This window comes from Pelophylax lessonae, assembly GCF_965119305.1.
Source record: "Pelophylax lessonae genome assembly, chromosome: 8".
Classification (NCBI taxonomy): domain Eukaryota; kingdom Metazoa; phylum Chordata; class Amphibia; order Anura; family Ranidae; genus Pelophylax; species Pelophylax lessonae.
The window spans coordinates 271,546,708-271,568,767 of record NC_138775.1 but is presented as its reverse complement, the minus strand read 5'-3'; the positions used below and the strand labels follow the sequence as shown (position 1 = coordinate 271,568,767).

The 22,060-nt window shown below is 43.1% G+C and overlaps 1 protein-coding gene across 5 annotated transcripts in view; it reads left to right on the top strand.

Moving 5' to 3' along the window:
- The window catches only part of LRRC7 (leucine rich repeat containing 7), a 597,872-nt gene that overhangs the window by 554,377 nt on the left and 21,435 nt on the right, over positions 1-22,060 (top strand). For all 5 annotated transcript variants that reach the window (XM_082265612.1, XM_082265611.1, XM_082265609.1 and 2 more), the window contains 2 exons: positions 1,573-1,665; positions 8,748-8,822. In XM_082265612.1, coding sequence (XP_082121738.1) covers positions 1,573-1,665; positions 8,748-8,822 — 168 coding nt within the window. The remainder of the gene's footprint in view (positions 1-1,572; positions 1,666-8,747; positions 8,823-22,060) is intronic.

Here is a 22,060-nt window from a genome sequence, read left to right as displayed (position 1 = left end):
CAATGTTAAAAATCGGGAGTAGTGCCATACCAAGCTGTACATAGTAGCGAATGTACGTAAATGCCTCTGTACTGCACCTCTTCCCAGCTGCTACAACCTCTGCAACACACACACCTCTCCTCTGCCCTTATCTTCCCCAAATGTCCCCCATCTTCCACATGATTACCTTTCTAAAATACGTTTCTGTTGCTGGCTGCCATATCTTCCTTCTCCTTCTTCCCTATGCACGTGTTGCTTGACACAGGGGGCGGGTCTGAGTAGCAGTCCCGCCCATTACCGACATCACAGCATGTGACAGGTGCAGTCTCTCATTGTGGCTGCATAGCGCACACCTAGCTGGTTTGTTAGCCAATCCCTGGCTGTTCTAAATGTTCCCACTGCTGCAGGTCCTTCTGAGCTAGAAGGGAACATTTATCACCAGAATTATGCCGGACAAAGCCTCTGTACAGCGGGACAGTCCTACCCAGGTTGGGAGGTATGCTGTCATCCTACCGATCTTCCTGCTGTCCGAGCCCCCCTATGTGCCGGGGCCCCATACAAGAGTACTGGCTGTACCCCCCCCTGATGGCGGCCCTGGGTAGGGCAAATATGTATTAGGTCTCCCGCTCAGGACATTATCTGCATGGATTTTGCATGTTCTCCCTGTGCTTGCGTGGGTGTCAGGACTGAAATCTGAACCTACAACTTCTGTTGTATCTGGCAGTATCTTTTCTTGCTGAGCAAACCAATATGCTGGATGGCTCCCTGGACAATTCCTTGGACAGTTTTGTCTTGAACCTTGTTTCTGGTGAAGCTTGAACCCTCCCATCAATTTCCTATTAAGGCCATTCCTTTGCACTTCCTATTTGCCAGATAATTGTGCAATATCTTGCTCTTGTCACTCCTGCTGCTTTTCATATATTCACTACTACTCGTTACCAACCTTTGCCTTGTTCCTTGACTACACTTCCGCTTGATCCCAAAATGCAACCACTTGTTGCCAGCCTTTGGCTTGCATACTGACTTACTACACTTCTGCTTGATTCCTACCTGCTTTACTGTATCTGCAACTAGACCCCCGACTTGTTCACCTTCTGGTGGGGCAATCCTGAGGACTGCAACTTGGTACTAACATGCAGCAAATCCCATCTACACCATCAAGAGCTCAGGTGAATACCAGTTAGTGCTTAGACCACACACCTCTGGTGAGCCTGTGTCATCCGTCAGGGTGACCTGCTTGTATACTTATCCTGCTGGTAAGTGGGAGCCTCTCTACTACTATAGCTACTGGTCTCTGAACCTGACCCCTGACCATGACAGTGGGTTTTCTTTGGGTACTCCGGTTTCCTCCAACACACCCAAGACATGCTGTTAGGTAGTCTAAAATTGGTTCTAGTAGGATATTCTACTGAGCACACTAAAGGTGGCCTCACTATCACAACCTTGGTAGGGGTTAAGGACCTTCATCCCTGCACTGCCTCACTATAAGCTCGAAAAAGTTTCCTATTTACTAAATCTTAAGTGTTTTGCATGGAAAATTCCAGGATTGCTGTAAATCTTCTTTTTGCTGTCCCCTTTGTCTCTTTATACCAGTACTGTGTAAGGATAGAGAAGAATCCCGGGCTTGGATTTAGTATCAGTGGTGGACTCAGCGGTCAGGGGAACCCATTCAAACCTTCTGATAAGGTGGGTGGATGAGTCTTTTGATGTCTTGTCTTGCCTTTCACATGCACACACATACATTGTTATTGTTTTTTCTTCACCAACTGGTACGATATCATATAAGTTTCTTATATATTATAAACTGTATCAACATTTTTATTCATTCACTTTGGCGCCACTCTAGTTTACAGCGCCTAATGGAATATATTGACAATATCTATTCCTCTCCCGAGAGGACCCTATATCAGTTCCCCACCTCAGAGGACCCACTACAGTTATAACTCTCTGAGGCCAGTTTTAGGTGGGAACAAATTACCTAAATAGCCAGTTAGTAGCTCTTCCTGATCTCAGATAGGGATCACATGACCTAAGACTTGGCATTGACCTTTAGAGGCGGAGGAGTAATAGACTCTTAAAGAAGAACATCAGACAGTGCTCGGAAAAATCTAATTTGTTCTTTCCCAACTGATGAAGAATATAATGTTCATTTTTCTAGGGGATGATTTAACAGAGCACTGTTTACTTTACTACTAAATGCCACAACACCCGGCAGTCCAGTCCTCTTCTCTCCAGCGCTGGAATGTGAACGGGCACTCCAACATTATCATGTACAATGATGCAGGACCAGTGGTGGCCGCTGATTGTCCATTGTATGTGATGATATTGGTGAGAGAAGTGGTGACAAGACTAAAGCCTCGTACACACGCACCGATTGTTGGCCGACCGATCGGCCGTCTTTTGTCCAGTGTTGTTGTGTTGGTGCTCTAGTCTGCACACAAATTTTCTCGGCCAACAACAACCAACTTCATAAGTGATGTCATGTGCTGGTTAACTTTCCGTGTGTTTTTTCTTCTCTGAGCATGCCCAGTCTTGCTCATCTGATGTTTGTCTGCCGAAATCTGTACTGACTGACGAAAAATCGGCCGTTGTGGTGACGGCCAACAAAAATTTTATAGCATGCACACCAGATTTTGTTCGGCCGAAAAGTCGCAGTCGGTTGTCGGAATCATCATATTAACAAGCCGACAATCGGCCGATCGGACGTTGGCCGAAAATTCACGGCCAACAATCGTTGCGTGTGTACGAGGCTTAAGACTGACAAGAAGAGCAGCTTTGGGGGAAGGATCACCACAACTGGACTTTGTGAAGAGAAAAGCTGCTGGATTGTGAGTTAAGGTAAGTATTACTTTGCATTATATCATCCCTTCATAAAATGAACACTATATTGTGCATATGCTGAGGTGGACAAAATCAGTTTTTTTTTAAGCACTGTCTGGAGTTAGGATTTAATTACTTTTACACCACTTCTATCATCTATACATTGAGTTTGACAAGGAGGTCAGGTTTAGAGAGCTGTGTCATTCGCATTCCACAGCATATCTCTATGTTTACATGAGCTATGGGGCAGGCATGACCCAGTCTGCAACTCATTGGACTGAAAAAAGAGCGTGAGTTCAGAGATGAGTTTGGTAAACCTCTGAGCTCCACTCTACTCCCAAATCTGCAGTGACTGATATGGACAGCATGAAGACTTCTTTGGAAAGTTCCGCTGCAACAAAATAGCTGTCCTGGGATCCTGGTGCCAGAAGTTTCTGCTCTAAAAACTGGTATCCCAGTTTTTGATGGATGCTGGAAGGTTGAATCACCTCGGGGCTTCCTATATATCTCTAGAAAATGGTATTCCATTTTTTGATGGATGCTGGAAGGTTGAATCACCTCGGGGCTTCCTATATATCTCTAGAAACTTCATCAGTCTAATGGCGCTTTTCCACTGCATGGAACCGAACGGTTCAGCTCGCTTTTGTGCTTTTCCACTGCTGGTACCGCATGGTATAGTGTAGGAACGGTTCGGTACGGTACGGTGGCGCTTTTCCACTGCATGGAACCGAACGGTACGGTACGGTACGGCTCTGAAAAAACAGTACCTACTCGATTGTGGTTCCAACAGGTACCAAACTGGTACCATATCCCACAATCCTTTGCATGCAGTCACTTCTAGCCACTGATTGGTCAGAGAATCCCACCCACCCCGTTGTTATCCCACCCACTTACCTATAGTACTACTTTAGTGGAAAAGCAAACCATACTGTACCGAACCGTTCCAACACCGTACCATGCGGTACCAGCAGTGGAAAAGCAAACCGGGCCAAGCAGGGCCGAGTAGAGCCGAGCCGGTACTTGCAGTGGAAAAGTGCCTTAAGTTCCCAGCTTAAATCTACCCACCACCTTCCCGTACAAGGAAGTATCACTTTCATGCTCAATTTTTTTTCAAAGGGTTAGTGCAAGAGGACTGAGATTTGCTAGGTTTGCAATGGCCCTGCCTTAACTGGCTGGATATATGATGCTGCTGGATCCACCAAGAGATGTAAAAAGCTATAAAAGAATATTCAACCCAACAGCATCTATCCTAGGGTTGACTTATGCTATAATCCAGTAACTCTTATAATAGCATTGACAAGCAAAATACTGTACTGACATATGTACAAATATTGTTAACTTTTGCTATCTATTATTTCCTTGAATTTTGTGCCATTTGGTGGACATCACACACATGAACATCTCCATAGTATCCATTTTTTAAATATGAATTCCTTACTTTTTTGTTGTTGTTCTTGAAAACTTGAAGGAAGTTTTTGAATCCAGTGTAGGAACAGAAGAGGGGGGGGGGGGAACACATTAGCTAATTGATTCAGGTGCTGGCTGGAAAGGTTATATGCAAGCCCACATACCGTACCAGTGGGACTTCAACCATTTGCTACGTTTAGTCATTACATAAACGTATAATTACAGGACTGCAACCTGCTATTAACTCAAATAATTTCCAGCTAGTGTACAAATAGTTCTAAAAAACCTCTTTGTAAAATATGGAATCTCAAAGTTATGGTGCAGATAATAAAAAGGAAATGCTTCCCCCAAACGTGAATAATATTCAAAGCGACCCTGTCCCCATACTACACTTTTTAAATAAAGTTATGCTTGATAATAAAAAAAAAAATCTCAAGTAATAGTAATGCCCATGAAATCACCAAGGGGCCACAAATAATATTTGGTGAATGTATTGCAACAGAAAGCTGTGGGAGACTGCAGATATGTAACAGGAAATAGTCAAAGGCTATGGGCATGCTGCAAGGGATGATCAGAGAATATGGGTGTGCTACAAGAGGTGTAGAAAAAATGGTAAGGACCAAATGAAACTGCGCAAATGAATAATTACGTGATAAGGCTAAATAGCCACATAAATAGTGAACGTGAAAGCACAATAAATTAAATTTGAGGAATTGCTTCCCCACTGTGAGCTGCAAACAAAAAAGCTGTGACAATTTATAAATGGTGAGTATATTGCGCTCAACATATTACGTGAATCAATAAAGTGCTAGTGCAAATTTAAATACAATAAATAGGAATATAAAGGAGTTTGAAAGTCTTTGAAATTGCTTATTATCAATAAAAAGTCCAAACAATCAGCAACAACAATTTTGATAAAAGCATAGACTTGATAGAAGTGTTATAGAGCCTCCACCTCCACACTTTCATGATCCCCTGATGACGTCAGCACGGGCTGACGAAACGTGCGTCGGGAGCGTGAGACCGTAGACTTCCGGGTTGGTGGAACGCTGGCGTGAAGCGGTGTTCAACATCCAGCTACCGTGATTTTATATGACTGTACAAAGCGAAAGTTTCATGGAATTGTAGTCAGTGCATTACCTTTAATAAAAGCTTGATGTTTTCAACGTACTGCACCATGAGAGCTTTTCTTGCCTTTCCATATGTCCATATTGAGATCCTGTATTTGGTCTGAATGCCTACCCCGGTGAATGAGGGAATTTGGAGCGGAGGATCGTTTATTTATTGGATCATTATGCCTATGTGACCCCCTATAATCAAGGGGTCATATACTTCTGGTAAGAAGTACCTTGTAAGAGCACTGTGTGAAAGTGTGGAGGTGGAGGCTCTATAACACTTCTATCAAGTCTATGCTTTTATCAAAATTGTTGTCGCTGATTGTTTGGACTTTTTATTGATAATAGGCAATTTCAAAGACTTTCAAACTCCTTTATATTCCTATTTATTGTATTTAAATTTGCACTAGCACTTTATTGATTCACGTCATATGTTGAGCGCAATATACTCACCATTTATAAAGTGCTACAAGAGGTGGTTAGAGACTATGGGCATGCTTCAAGAAATGGTAAGACACTATGGACAAGCTACGAGAGATATCAGAGGCTATGGGCATGCTTCAAGGAATGGTCAGAGACAATGCTGCAAGACATGGTAAGAGGCAGCAGAAATGCTATAGAGATGATGAGAAAGTAGGATGTGTTTCAAAATGCAGTCAAGAATTGTAAAAATTGTCATGAGGCTGCTGGAGATCATTGCTATGACTGCCCCCTTACAATGCAGTTCTTCCACATTGGTGGCCAGTGACCACTGTAGCCCATCTTTCTCCCCAAGCTCTGAGGACAGAGACCCCGAAGGACAATAAACTGTCTGTGCCGATGTCACATATCTGAGGAGCTCTTTGGCTTCACTCAGACTTTTCAAGCATCAATCAAGCTGTGCAGGTTTAGTCTGCGGAGTGTCCGCCTGTGATGCCATGGCCTTACTACGAGCCACAGGCCCACAATGCATTGACATGCTGTAAGTCCTATTAAAAAAAGTAGGAATGAAATCTGCCCAAATTAGCAGGGATCTACTTGTTTGCTTAGGGTGGTCAGGAACTAACAGAAAGAACATCATACTCAGGGGGACTTGGAGGATCACAAGGTATTTAGTGTGGCTTCAACTTATTGAACAAAAAAATTAAAGCAGTATGTTAACTACAGTGCAATGCACTTCACACACTTAAAAAATGTATGTTTACATACATTTTAAAGAGTGGGTTGACCTGATGCATTGTACTAAATTCTGGATAAAAAGCCAAATAATAATAATAATAAGGTTTCAGTATGTGGCATAAGGGAGCCTAGAAGAAAACAGGTATAGAGCACAAGTATTGGATAAGCATGTCCTATAATGGGCATTAGACATGTGCAATTCTTTTCGGTCCGAATACAAATTCAGACAAATTCTTTGTTATTCGGAGATCCGAGATTCGGATGTTTCTAAATCTCCGAATTAAATAGTAACGAATAGTAATGAATTTAGTTGAAATTCTTTAAAATTAGTTTTATTTATTCGTTTTCGAACAAATTCCAAATTTTCAGAACGATTGGATTTTGGATCAGTCCAACAATGATCGACAGATTTAAATTCTGTGTGGATCATAATTTGGTTATGATTAAGCACATTTTTTAGGGTGTGAAATGCTTCAACCATGCAGCCTGTCGGTGTCCTGTGGTGTCACATTGGAAACTCCAATAAAGGATTTTGGAACTGGCCATGGTGTGCAGTTATTTCTTCATTTACTGCTATATACAGGGGCGAGCCGGGGTGGGCACCCATGTGCAGTATCCATTAGGCTTCCATGGTTTACCTGGAGCAGCGGGTTGTCTTCATTTATGTGTGAAAAATCACTGGTTGTTAAGCAGCGGGCCGGGAAGCCGGCCACCGCGTCCTTAACAACTGATGCTTTATCAGCTGTCGGCGGGCTTCCCCACTGACAGCTGAAATGTGAACAAAACAATGCCGGCAATAGAAAATTCTGAAAAAACAGCGTCCCCCCCCCCCTCCAATCCAAGCACAAGGTGCATCGTGTGGGGGGGCGGCAGCCCCCCCCATGTTGAGGGCATGTGGCCTGGTATGGCTCGGGAGGGGGGGGCGCTCACTCACCCCCCCCCCTCCTGGCCTGCATACTCGGATAAGGGTCTGGTACGGATGTTGGGGAGCACCCTACACCGGTTTTGTGTGTGTGTGTTTCCCTTCAAATCAATACCAGACCAGAAGGGGCTGGATTGTATTGGGGAAGGGGCCCAACACTGTTTTTTTCAGAATTTTCTATTGCCGGCATTGTTTGTTTACATTTCAGCTGTCAGTGGGGAAGCCCGCTGACAGCTGATGGGTCATCGGTTGTTAAGGACGCGGCGGTCAGCTTCCCAGCCCACTGTTTAACAACCAGCTATTCTTCATACAGAATTAAAATTGGTCGATCATTTTTCGACCAATCCGAATTCTAATCATTCCGAGAATTTGTTAGAAAATGAATAAACGGAACTAAATTTAACGACAACAAAACAAAATTCAAAACAAAATTAGTAACATAACGAATATATCCAAAAGAAAACAAATTTTTCTGTTCTGCAGATGTCTAATGGGCACCACTGAATAGCTAAGAGACGGGCCAACTATTTCTGGGGAATGAAAAAGAAATTTTCATAATATATATTGGAAAGCATAATACCTTTCATTAAACTGATCAAGAATAAGCATTTCAAAGAGAACCAGTCCTGTTTAAGTCAATATCCCTTTGGGTTGGAAGATGTATAGTATTTTCCAACAAAAATAGGGACTGTTTGATATTAGGCTTCCATGTCAGCACTGTAAAGGACTAGAGGTAAGGGTATATGTAATTAGCCAGTTCATAGTCTGCCTGTGCCTGGCCTGGATAGGGCTATGCTAGGCATAGTGGAAATGGCTCCCCCATTTGCTTGCATATTCAGTTCATTGAATCCTACCAGCAGTGTGCATGTGCTGCCTTGTTCTATGGCTACATACAGTACAAAACTATTGAATTGGATATTTTTCTTCTTGGCAAGCCAGTCATGCAAACTGCAATTCCAATGCTTGTAGGGTTCAGTGAACCTTATAAACCACCATGGGTGTTGAGGTACTGTAAAGACTAGGCTAACCCATTCGATATTTAATACATGTAAAGTGCAGTAACCCACAGCAGCCAATCAAATTTCCCTTTACAGAAGTCAGATCAGTAAATATATTTTAATTGGTCACCATAATTTGCCTTGCAGAACAAGCCTGCATGCGTATCATATGTATGCGCCATCCTGTTGATGTGTGTCATGCGTTACATCAGTGCCGTGCTCCCAACACACCTTTCCGAAGTGAGTCGCCACCATCTATTTCCGTGGACACCCAGAGGCATCACACTTAGCACAACTTCAGTGTAGAGCAATCGTGATAGACGCCTAACCTGTGTTTCTGACTTATAGGGTATCTTTGTTACTAGGGTTCAGCCTGATGGACCAGCGTATGGGGTACTCCGGCCTGGGGACAAGATCCTACAGGTAAGCTTTCCTTAACTGGTGTTTTTGCATGTCTTGTGAACGTATTTTATGGTTCTGCACAATGGTGGAGTATGTTATATTGTGTTATATGGCAGCCATTCTCAATGTGTAACCCTAGGGTTCCTCCAGAGGTAGCTAGAGGTTTGTTGACCTGTGACTGGTTGACCTCCCATCTGATTGTGCCTACAGTGTTTCGGGTCTAGAGCCACTTGGCAGAGCCAGTAACATCATACCAGTGATCTTTTATGCTGTCTCTAAAGGTGGTATTCTGACCCCCACTGTAAGGGGGGGGGGGGGGGCATTTTTTTCACTGACCACCAATGTAAGGGGCATTCTTCCCACTGACCCCCGGAATAATTTATTTTAGCAGGGGTTCCCTTTGACCTGATAATTATTTCAAGAGTTCCCCTAGGGTAAAAAGGTTGAGAAAGACTGTTATATACATATTGTAGTAGAGAACCTAATGACCAACTCTGGTTCAAAACCTTTAACTTTGTTCTTATCTACTCTTATCAACTCAAAAACACATTTTGAGTAGATAAGAATAGAGAGAAAAAGCCGACGGCCCACCGTAAAATCCAATGCTTGTAAAGCTTTCCAAGTCAATAACTTTTCTTCTTTCATTTTCTAGAAATTGAACAAAAAATATCACCCTCAATCATTGGTATATTGGTCCCTGTATGTTTATATATATATATATATATATATATATATATATATATATATATATATATATATACACACATACAGTATCTCACAAAAGTGAGTACATGACCCCTCACATTTTTGTAAATATTTTATTTTATCTTTTCATGTGACAACAGACAACACTGAAGAAATGACACTGCTACAATGTAAAGTAGTAAGTGTACAGCTTCTATAATAGTGTAAATGTGCTGTCACCTCAAAATAACTCACACAGCCATTAATGTCTAAACTGAAGGCAGCAAAAGTGAGTACACCCCTAAGTGAAAATGTCCGAATTGGGCCCAATTAGCCATTTTCCCTCCCCAGTGTAATGTGACTCGTTAGTGTTACAAGGTCTCAGTTGTGAATGGGTAGCAGGTGTGTTAAATTTGGTGTTATCACTCTCACTCTCTCATACTGGTCACTGTACACCCCTAAGTAAAACAAATTGGGCCCAAAGTGTCAATATTTTGTGTGGCCACCATTTTCTTCCTTAACCCTCTTGGGCATGGAGTTCACTAGAGATTCACAGGTTGCCACTGGAGTGCTCTTCCACTCCTCCAGGACGACATCACAAAGCTGGTGGATGTTAGAGACCTTCCGCTCCTCCACCTTCTGTTTGAGGATGCCCCATAGATGCTCAATAGAGTTTAGGTCTGGAGACATGCTTGGCCAGTCTATCACCTTTACCCTCAGCTCCTTTAGTAAGGCAGTGGTCATCTTGGAGGTGTGGTTGGGGTCATTATCATGTTGGAATACTGCCCTGCGGCCCAGTCTCTGAAGAGAGGGGATCATGCTCTGCTTCAGTAAGCCACAGTAAATGTTGGCATTCATAGTCCCTCAATGAACTGTAGCTCCCCAATGCAAGCAGCACTCATGCAGCCCCAGACCACAACACTCCCACCACCATGCTGGACTGTAGGCAAGACACACTTGTCTTTGTACTCCTAACCTGGTTGCCGCCACACATGCTTGACACCATCTGAACCAAATACGTTTATTTTGGTCTCATCAGACCACAGGACATGGTTCTAGTAATCCATGTCCTTAGTCTGCTTGTCTTCAGCAAACTGTTTGCGGGCTTTCTTGTGCATCATCTTAAGAAGAGGCTTCCTTCTGGGATGACAGAAATGCAGACCAATTTGATGCAGTGTGCTGCGTATGGTCTGAGCACTGACAGGCTGACCCCCCACCCCTTCAACCTCTGCAACAATTCTGGCAGCACTTATATGTCTATTTCCCAAAGACACCCTCTGGATATAATGCTAAGCACGTGCACTCAACTTCTTTGGTCAACCATAGCAAGACCTGTTCTGAGTGGAACCTGTTCTGTTAAACCGCTGTATGGTCTTGGCCACCGTGCTGCAACTCAGATTTAGGGTCTTGGCAATCTTCTTATAGCCTAGGCCATCTTTATGTAAAGCAACAATTCTTTTTTTTTCAGTTCCTCAGAAAGTTCTTTGCCATGAGGTGCCATGTTGAACTTCCAGTGACCAGTATGAGAGAGTGAGAGCGATAACACCAAATTTAACACACCTGCTCCCCATTCACAACTGAGACCTTGTAACACCAACAAGTCACATGACACCGGGGAGGGAGAATGGCTAAGTAGGCCCAATTTGGACATTTTCACTTAGAGGTGTACTCACTTTTGTTACCTGCAGTTTAGACATTAATGGCTGTGTGTTGAGTTATTTTGAGGGAACAGCAAATTTACACTGTTATACAAGCTGTACACTCACTACTTTACATTGTAGCAAAGTTTAATTTCTTCAGTGTTGTCACATGAAAAGATATAATAAAATATTTACAAAAATGTGAGGGGTGTACTCACTTCTGTGAGATACTGCATATATATATATATATATATATTGTAAGGGATTAGCTCGGTGGTAGGCGTGGATGACCCCTTGGGGGGTGCGTTTTCCCAGAGAGGTAGCCGACAAGTGCTTGCAAACAAACAGTGTGGTTTATTAAATGGTGTTTTCTTCACCAGGCTGTATGCAGCAAAACATCCAAAATAAAATAAAACAGAAAATAAATCCTTGCCTCTGTGGGCGGCTACCTTCTCACAACTGGAACCTGCCTAAGTGTCTGTCTCCAACCTACCGTCGGGCAGACTTCCTTGTCCTACAGCGGACACTCAATAGTCCTTTTATAATAGCTTCACAGGGCAACACAGTCCTTTTGTTTCTTTCACATCAACAGTTCGTCTTCTCACCTTTGAGACGTATTCACCCTTGGTTACCGTCCCGGGCACACATCACTCCGGGGGGTCTTCTCCCAGGCCCACACATCCTGTCGGGAGGCACACGCTGACTGTCCTCCTGCTCCCAGCCCACATGGCTTCAGGACACAGCTTCTGGAGGCAGCAAACAATAGGACTTTCTCTGAACAAATTATAGAGCCTTAACTCCCTCATTCTGAACAGGTGAAGGCCTTTCAACTTCCTGCTGGCTAGCTCTGTAGCCAACACCCTAAATTAATTAATGGACTTTCTAAATCAGGTGGAAATGTATCTCCTTCCTGTGACTACATTCCCAGATTTAGCTGACTTCCTGTCACATACCCCCCCCCTCTTGTTTCAACCCTAGGGTTGGGACACATATTTCCAGGCACGCATGTGTCAGGCACTGCTGACTCACTGATAAGCCTCCTATTATCCTCAAGCTTCCGGATGAAACTGTTTTGTCATCTTCATTGACGGATTTCTCATAAATGCCACACAGTTTGTCTCTCATCTCATATACACATTCTTCAACTGCATTTTTGGCATCATTTTGCTCCTTCTCGTTTCTGTCATCTTCATTGACAGCTTTCTCATAAATGTCAGACAGCTTGTCCCTCATAACCGTCTGTCCAATCCACCATGGAGGACCGTGATCCATAGGCAACTCAATTGGGCTAGTCTTAATGTCTTCAACATTCTTAAGACGCCTCTCTCTGCAATCCATAAATGTTTTCCACAAAACTTTGAGAACCTTTGCTTCACTAAGCTTTGTTCCAAGTAGGGACTCTTGACATCCCTCTGTGACTTGAGTTGCCTCTCCATACAGCTGTACACAATCATTGACTTTTTGTTGTAAAAGGGAATGATCTTCCTTCTTGAGCTTTGCTTGCTCTAAGATGCTGTGCAGAGGATTTTCCAATTGAGACAACAGGCTGTCACACATTTCTTCAAAGTGACCCCTGTTCCTTTTCCCAGAGATATCAATATCATTCAAACATTTCATATTCATAGGCAGATCTGAAGCATTTGCACTCATCAACTTCTTAAACTTTTCGCCCTCCTGAGCGAGTCGCAGTAAAGGCCTACTATTTGATTTGATATTGAGTTTATATTTCTTGCCAAACTCTTCACAGAAGAAGCCAACCAGAACATCATCAACTTTCCTTCCACCAACATAGGGGTCAAAGGCAACAACACAGTTGAACCCAGCGATCTGGGTGGTATCCATTATAGACCTCCTCTCTGCATCAGTGAAGAAGCATGGAACTGCAACACATTCTTTTACAGGTTTCTTCAATGCACTTTCTGCTGAACTATTTGACCGCTCAAGGTCACCTAGTTCTTTTTCTCTATCTGAATTCCACATGGAATGCATCTCAAGATCACGATCAAACTTCTGCCACCCGTCTTTCACCAGTTTCATTTTAGAAATATTCTCTGAAAGGCACTTGAAATTCATTTGCTTCACGTTTTCACCAACAGCCTTAGTTTTCTCCACTAGGTGGCGTTTGCTTTTTCCTCCCAGATTTATATCACTTGCTTTAGTTTTCTCCGCTTTAGTTTTCTCCACTAGGTTTTCAGCCTGAACTGAGAAATCATCACATTTCTTACACAACTCCTTTATTTGCTGAAGTTCTAATGATACATTTTCCAATGCTTGAAGTTTTTGAAGGAACGGTTTATTCCAAAGGGGTGATTCAAGCCACGTGTCATCACATTTCTGAGGCTCACTCAGGACAGACCCCAAAACACTGATCCTTTTAAAAACTGCATCAGGCACACTATCCCCTCTTTGGGACAGATCCTCTGTTGCCTGGAATTCCTCTTCCAGTTCCTGCAACGGAATCTTCATCTCTTCTACTTGCTGTTCTAAGGCTCGTTTAGACTTTTCTAGCTCCTGAACGCTTTTCACAACATCATCCTTGGAGCTGACCAATTCTTCCATTTCTGTACGCAGCTGTTTGTTAACACTTTCTAGTTCAGCCTTACACTCTAGAACTTCCTCCAAAGAGCGAGCCAAGAACAGGGCTTTGCTCTCGTTATCACGCGCCTCCGTTTTTGCACGGTCGCGTTCTTCTGCATATTTTGCAGACACAGTCTTCTCTTCACCAAGCATCTGATCAAACTTCTTTTTCACATCTTCAACACACTGTAATGAACCAACGCTTTCTTCCATGCGTTTTTTCATATCCGCTATCTGAGCTTGCAATGTTGCGACTTGCTCTGATAGGTTTTTCTTTGCTTCCGCCTCCTCTTTTAATTGTTCCAGGAAGCCATTTTTCTCATCTTCCATTTGTTTGAGCTTTGTGCTAAAACTCAGCCTTTGACACCTCTCTTCCTGTAAGAGTTCCTGCGTGTCTTGCAGCTGCGATTCCAAGATAGAAAAATCTTCCGCAATTTCTCTAGATTTTCTGTCTGCTTGAGAAAGCTGATTTATAACATTGTCCAACTCAACCTGCAGTCGGTTTGCCTTCTCTGACAGCTTAGCACACAATCGGTCACCTTCTGACACCTTGACTTGCGATTCCAGAAGCTGTGCCTCTACTTTTTCCCTCTTATGTTCACAATCTCCTTTTCCCTGCATAAGAGCCTTCACCTCATTGGCTAGCATCTGGGAATAAGAATGTAATTCTGCCACACAGGCTTCTTTCTCCTTTAACTGCTGCTGGACACGTTGGGCTTCCCCTTTCCAACTTTCACAGTCCGCACGCCATTCATCTACCACATTGCTCAAAGTAGTGAGCTCATACACAGTACTCAGTAATTTAGCCTCTCTTTCACTTTTCTCTTTGTCGCTGAGAGACAATGTCGCTTTCAGAGCAACATTCTGTTCCTGCGACTCCTGCAGGTCTATTTTTGTAACTTCCAAACACTGAAGACTTTTTTCCAGCTGATTACGCAACTCCAACATTTCACACATGCTTTGCTTCTGCAAAGTCTGAATTTCACTTTCCTTTTCCATGAGGATGGTATCTTTCTCCATTATAGTCTCTCTGCGTTTTTGCAACTCGACCAAAAGAAGAGCAGTGGATTCTTCCCACTGTGACACATGAGACTTGAGTAGTTCATTCGTTTCCTGCAAGTTTCTATGCTCCATTTTAAGCAATTCCAAGGCTTGTTCCTTTTCTTCCATTTTCCGTTGCAAGGCATCCAACTCAGCCCTGCACACATACTCGGTTTCCTCCAAACCGATGGCCTCCATTGGCTGCTGGCGTCTCTGTTTCCAGCCTGCCATGCTCTCTTGATGAGCCTTTTGTTGAGCTGCAAAGCTCTGCTGAAAATCCGCATTTGCCTGCTGTTGAGCTGCATTTGCTTGCTGTTGAGCTGCATTTGATATAATCAGATGTTTCAACATCTCCTCCATTTTGAGTTTACTTTTCATCTGAGCACACTGCGTCTCCATAGCGGTTTCATCAGTGTTGCTAGGGACAACAACCTTCCTCTTTAGTAGACTCTCTTTAGGCATGGATGGGGCTGGTTCAGACGGCAACATCCCCTCCATCCATAGAATCCGGTCTCTCATTTCATCTATCTTTGCATTTTTCAGGCGTTTGGACCGCCCCATCTTCAATAACTCCACAAACAAATTTTTCACAGTCCAGCAAAAAATTTTCAGACCACTGTCTCTTCAACACATGTAGTTTTTCTCTCTCTTGCGGGATCTCTTTTCCTGCGCACACAGTTTGTGCAGTCCCTTGCACCAGACACAACAAAGTTCATCAAATAATTTTGAGACCGCTGTCTCTTTAAAACACTTTTTTTTTTTTTTTTTTTGTCAGGATCTTCTCTCCTGCACACATAGATTGTGCAATCTCATGCACCAGATAAAGTTCATCAAACATTTGCACTTCCTTGCAGGGATCTCTGCTTATGCCCACTGCATACCTCCACCATATGTGAGGGATTAGCTCGGTGGTAGGCGTGGATGACCCCTTGGGGGGTGCGTTTTCCCAGAGAGGTAGCCGACAAGTGCTTGCAAACAAACAGTGTGGTTTATTAAATGGTGTTTTCTTCACCAGGCTGTATGCAGCAAAACATCCAAAATAAAATAAAACAGAAAATAAATCCTTGCCTCTGTGGGCGGCTACCTTCTCACAACTGGAACCTGCCTAAGTGTCTGTCTCCAACCTACCGTCGGGCAGACTTCCTTGTCCTACAGCGGACACTCAATAGTCCTTTTATAATAGCTTCACAGGGCAACACAGTCCTTTTGTTTCTTTCACATCAACAGTTCGTCTTCTCACCTTTGAGACGTATTCACCCTTGGTTACCGTCCCGGGCACACATCACTCCGGGGGGTCTTCTCCCAGGCCCACACATCCTGTCGGGAGGCACACGCTGACTGTCCTCCTGCTCCCAGCCCACATGGCTTCAGGACACAGCTTCTGGAGGCAGCAAACAATAGGACTTTCTCTGAACAAATTATAGAGCCTTAACTCCCTCATTCTGAACAGGTGAAGGCCTTTCAACTTCCTGCTGGCTAGCTCTGTAGCCAACACCCTAAATTAATTAATGGACTTTCTAAATCAGGTGGAAATGTATCTCCTTCCTGTGACTACATTCCCAGATTTAGCTGACTTCCTGTCACAATATATATATACAAACCTGATTCCAAAAAAGTTGGGACACTGTACAAATTGTGAATAAAAACAGAATGCAATGCTATGAAGGTTTACAATTTCAATATTTTATTCAGAATACAACATAGATGACATATCAAATATTTAAACTGAGAAAATGTATCATTTTAAGGGAAAAATAAGTTGATTTTAAATTTCATGGCATCAACACATCTCAAAAAAAGTTGGGACAAGGCCATGTTTACCACTGTGTGGCATCCCCTCTTCTTTTTATAACAGTCTTCAAACATCTGGGGACTAAGGAGACAAGTTGCTCAAGTTTAGGAATAGGAATGTTGTCCCATTCTTGTCTAATACAGACTTCTAGTTGCTCAACTGTCTTAAGTCTTCTTTGTCGCATCTTCCTCTTTATGATGCGCCAAATGTTTTCTATGGGTGAAAGATCTGGACTGCAGGCTGGCCATTTCAGTACCCAGATCCTTCTTCAATGCAGCCATGATGTTGTAATTGATGCAGTATGTGGTCTGGCATTGTCATGTTGGAAAATGCAAGGTCTTCCCTGGAAGAGACGACGTCTGGATGGGAGCATATGTTGTTCTAGAACTTGGATATACCTTTCAGCATTGATGGTGCCTTTCCAGATGTGTAAGCTGCCCATGCCACGCGCACTCATGCAACCCCATACCATCAGAGATGCAGGCTTCTGAACTGAGCGCTGATAACAACTTGAGTTGTCCTTATCCTCTTTAGTCCGGATAACATGGCGTCCCAGTTTTCCAAAAAGAACTTCAAATTTTGATTCGTCTGACCACAGAACAGTTTTCCACTTTGCCACAGTCCATTTTATATGAGCTTTGGCCCAGAGAAAACGCCTGCGCTTCTGGATCATGTTTAGATATGGCTTATTTTTTGGCCTATAGAGTTTTAGCCGGCACCAGCGAATAACGCGGTGGATTGTGTCCACCAACAATGTTTTCTGGAAGAATTCCTGAGCCCATGATGTGATTTCCATTACAGTAGCATTCCTGTATGTGATGCAGTGCCGTCTAAGGGCCCGAATATCACAAGCATCCAGTATGGTTTTACGGCCTTGACCCTTACACACAGAGATTGTTCCAGATTCTCTGAATCTTTGGATGATATTATGCACTGTAGATGATGATAACTTCAAACTCTTTGCAAACTCCTTTCTGATATTGCTCCACTATTTTTCGCCACAGCATTGGGGAAATTGGTGATCCTCTGCCCATCTTGACTTCTGAGAGACACTGCCACTCTGAGAGGCTCTTTTTATACCCAATCATTTTGCCAATTGACCTAATAAGTTGCAAATTGGTCCTCCAGCTGTTCCATATATGTACATTTAACTTTTCCGGCCTCTTTGCTACCTGTCCCATTGTTTGGGAATGTGTAGCTCTCATGAAATCCAAAATGAGCCAATATTTGGCATGACATTTCAAAATGTCTTACTTTCAACATTTGATAGGTTATCTATATTATATTGTGAATAAAATATAAGATTATGAGATTTGTAAATTAGTCCATTCCTTTTTTACTCACAATTGGTACAGTGTCCCAATTTTTTTTAAATTGGGTTTAAATATATATATATATACAGTTTTTTTAATCTATGTTTTTATTATTTAATAATTGTTGGTTTTAGGGCTCATGCACACAGAGCGTTTGAGAAAACGAGCTGCAAAGCCAGTTCTGACACCAGGAAAAACGTGTTTAGCCACTTTTAGCAGCGTTAGCGTTTAGCAGCATTTCTCTGCCCTCTTCTATTTTCCACTCTCAAATCCAACTACTACAGCTTAAAAATGCTTGATGCAGCTTAAAGCTGTATACAGCGTTAACATGCGTTTAGCCACGTTTAGGCACGTCAGGCGTTTTTACAGCCTAATGCTGCTGCTCCAGAACGTGCTGGCCCTGGGTTTTTTTACAGCTTGAAAACGCCTATGCCACTTGCAGCTCCTAAAAGCCTGTGTATGTATGAGGCCATAGAATAACAGAGGGGCGTTTTGAAGCTGCAAAAAAAAACATGTGACGCATCTAAAAGCAGCGGTAAAAATGCCCTGTGTGCATGAGGCCATTTAGGTGTGGTAGTAATCATTGTATAGGGAGAGAAGTAGCGATGTAATTTCACTAATTGTATAATGTGATGCATTATTATTGTATACATGTACCTCTTTAATTCCTTCCACGTGTGTGCTTTGTGGATGCAATATTAGCTCACCCCCCCCTTCTTCTCTACTATTAAAATATAACTAAAGGTGAATATTTTTTTTTCGTTTTGAATAGAGTAATAAATATAAATTATAACCGCGCAAAGTGCAATACAAGCTGCAGCTTCAAGTGTGACAACACCCAAAACAGATTAAATAAGATAAGCTGCGCTATATAAACGAAAGTGACAAATTTGTATCACTTAAATATTGAAAATATAAACATAAATACAAGTGTCCAAAATAAATGTGAAATAAATGTTCAATAAATCATATATGATATTAAGTCTCTCAATAATCTGGAGAATTCACAAGAACCGTGAATGAAGAATATGAAGAATAACAGTATCCACCAGTATGTGCAGTGACCTCCACCAGTAGTATATACTGCTTACCAGATCTAGGTAAAAATAAGCCAAAGATGTCTGTCATAGACCAATAAAGATATTCAGGGGCAGCTCTCCACTGTTCATCCAGGGTTTTAGACAGTATGGACAGGGACATCCACCATCAGACCATAATATCATGTGAAAAGAATGTATGGAAATGCATAGCGTAAAACCATAACGTTTATTGGAAAAATAAAGTAATGCACTTACAAGATGCAGGGTAGGTATGAGCATATATGTGCACACAAGCCGCCGGCCAGTCGGCTCTTCCGTCCGCCCTTCGTCCCGCTCCGGTGACGTCAGCACGCCGCGACCGATGTACGTTTCGTCAAATGTGACGATATCAAGGTGGTAACGTCACATTTGATAACGTCACATTTGACTAAGCGTGCGTCAGTCGCGGCGTGCTGACGTCACTGGAGCGGGACGAAGGGCGGGCGGAAGAGCCGACCGGCCAGCGGCTTGTGTGCACATATATGCTATATATGTAGGGCCTAAAAGAGGCAGAACATAGGGACATGTGAATGTACTGGAAATTTGTACTGCATAGGGTATTTTATTTTAGGTTGCCCAGGCATGCAGCGGAATGTCGCTTTATCATTTGAATAGTGTGATAAATATATCTGAGGGGAAAAAAAAAACACAAATCAAATTACATGGAATATTTTAAATGTTTGAAAATGTGCGTAGTTTGGTTTCTTAAACTGGAGAGTATGAAATTTGAAGTAGTAATTTCCTATTTCGTTAGCAGAAAGTGACAAGCCTGGTAAGAAAGACAGCTCCTGCAGAGTCTCATAATCCAGCTGAGATCTCCATCCCTTTACACATAGATTCATGCAGTTATGGACGCCCCAGATGGTGTCAGCACTAACAGGAAAACCTTCAAGCCTACAGACACTGCTGTGTTTTCTAAGTAGGAGGCACAGCATGCCTGTATTATGAACAGTGACAAAGGGAAGCAAGTAGAACAACATTTTAGGTTTTTTTATTTAACGCAGGTATTCGAAAACATTTTTAAACCATTTAATTTTCTTTATGTTTGTTACATTATTGTTCAGTGTATCTTAACGTGGTTGTAAACCCCTACATGTACCCAGTGAAGGGACTTGCCTCAAGTGATACACAAATCCTCCTACATGAATTGTACCTGTTTGTCTGCAGTCTTCTTATTTCTACATCCGTTCAAAGTCCAGAACTTTAAAAAGCTTGTCTGAACTGTCAGAAAAAAGGGGAGGAGAGCTGAAGTTACACTCAGTAAGAAAAGCTCTGACGGCACCCCCCTTCCCCTCACCCAGGGCGGCGCTACCAGTAAGGCTAACTAGGCAGCCGCCTAGGGCGCAACTTAGCAGGGGGTGGCGGCTGAGCCTGACCCGAGGTAAGTGACTTACCGTAAGTCACTGAAGGGGTTTTACCAGTGGCGGCCGCCCACCACCCCCCCCCCCCCATCTATGCGTCCGGCCCCCTAATCTACATACAGGGCGTCGGACGCATGGATTCCAATGAGGGTTTTTTTATTTTTTTTTGAAGAGGCTCTAATAGGCTTAAAAAAAGGGTGGGCCCTGAGCCCACCCAGTTGTGTGACAATAGCGAATGAATATTTGCTATTGCCACACTGATTCTCCTCCCAGCCAATCAGGAAGTGGGTCCTGAGACCTGTTTCCCAATTGGTAAGTGAACTGGCGCCCCTTGGGGGGAATATGGTGGGGACTGGACTCAGGAATGACGGGGGATCCATGGCCAGGTCCATCTGCACCCCCCGACCGATGGAGCACCAGCCGCCACTGGTTTTAACCCCTTCAGCAACTTGGGATGGGGGGGTGGGAGAGCATACGGGGGGGCGCCAATTTTTATTTTGCCTAGGGCGGCAAAAATCCTTGCACCAGCCCTGCCCCCACCTCCTTTACACAGCACACAGGAACAGAGCTGAGTCTGTCAATCAACTGGAGGTCCCTCTCCTGTCATCACTTTTCTATTGGTGTCAGGAAAACTTATCAGAAGTGACTCACGCTGACAGCAGAGGAATGAAGCAGAAGACATAAATGACACTTAGAGTTCTGGACTGAGACGAGTACACACTATAGAATGATAGGCTTTGTTTATATTTCATGTCTGAGGTTTACAACCACTTTGAAGTGAAACTTAAAGTGTTACTTAACCGACAACAGTAAAATCAGTCTGTATATGCAGTTAAGCATGCTTGTTATACTCACTGTGGAATCTAAAGGGTTAATTCTCCGCATTGTTTAAAAAGCCTGCATAATCCTGTCTTCTCTGATCCTCCCCTTCTTCCACAGTCCCCAAACCATCTCCAGATAGTACAGAGGCTAGGGGACAAGCTGCACATGCTCAGTTTGGTGTGTATTGCTAGAGAGTTGTTTTTTCTTTTTCTTGGGAGGGTGCGTGTGATCAGCACAGAGCCAATCAGCACTGTCCAGACAGAGGGTCAGGGGTTTTGTAACATTCCTTACAGCAACATTTTCCTTTTTTGGACCACCCTCTTACAAATATGTGAAAAAAAATCATTATTTTTTTTTCTTTTGAATAGAGGGTGGTCATAGTTACACTTTAAGGAGTAAACACTATCTCAAGGTATTATATCTGTCTGGGACCCACTGGGGCAAATCCATCTTGTGACAGCAGGACAAGAAATGAGGGGATTGTTTTCTCCGGAAAAAGAAGATGCAGATAGTAATAATAACCTGGGATTAGGATAGAAGGATCCTGGACTTTAAATTTGGAAAAGTATATAAATTATTGCCCATTGCTGTGAAATTCAGCTTATATGGAGCGAAAGGAAGAGAATACCAAGCCATTAGGGATTGGTCCAGATATACACTATATTGTCAAAAGTATTGGGACGCCTGCCTTTACACACACATGAACTTTAATGGCATCACAGTCTTAGTCCATAGGGTTCAATAGTGAGTTGGCCCACCCTTTGCAGCTATAACAGCTTCAACTCTTCTGGGAATGCTGTCCACAAGGTTTAGGAGTGTGTCGATGGGAATGTTTGACCAGTCTTCCAGAAGCGCATTTGTGAGGTCAGGCGCTGATGTTGGACGAGAAGGCCTGGCTTACACTCTCCGCTCTAATTCATCCCAAAGGTGTTCTGTCTGGATCTATTTGG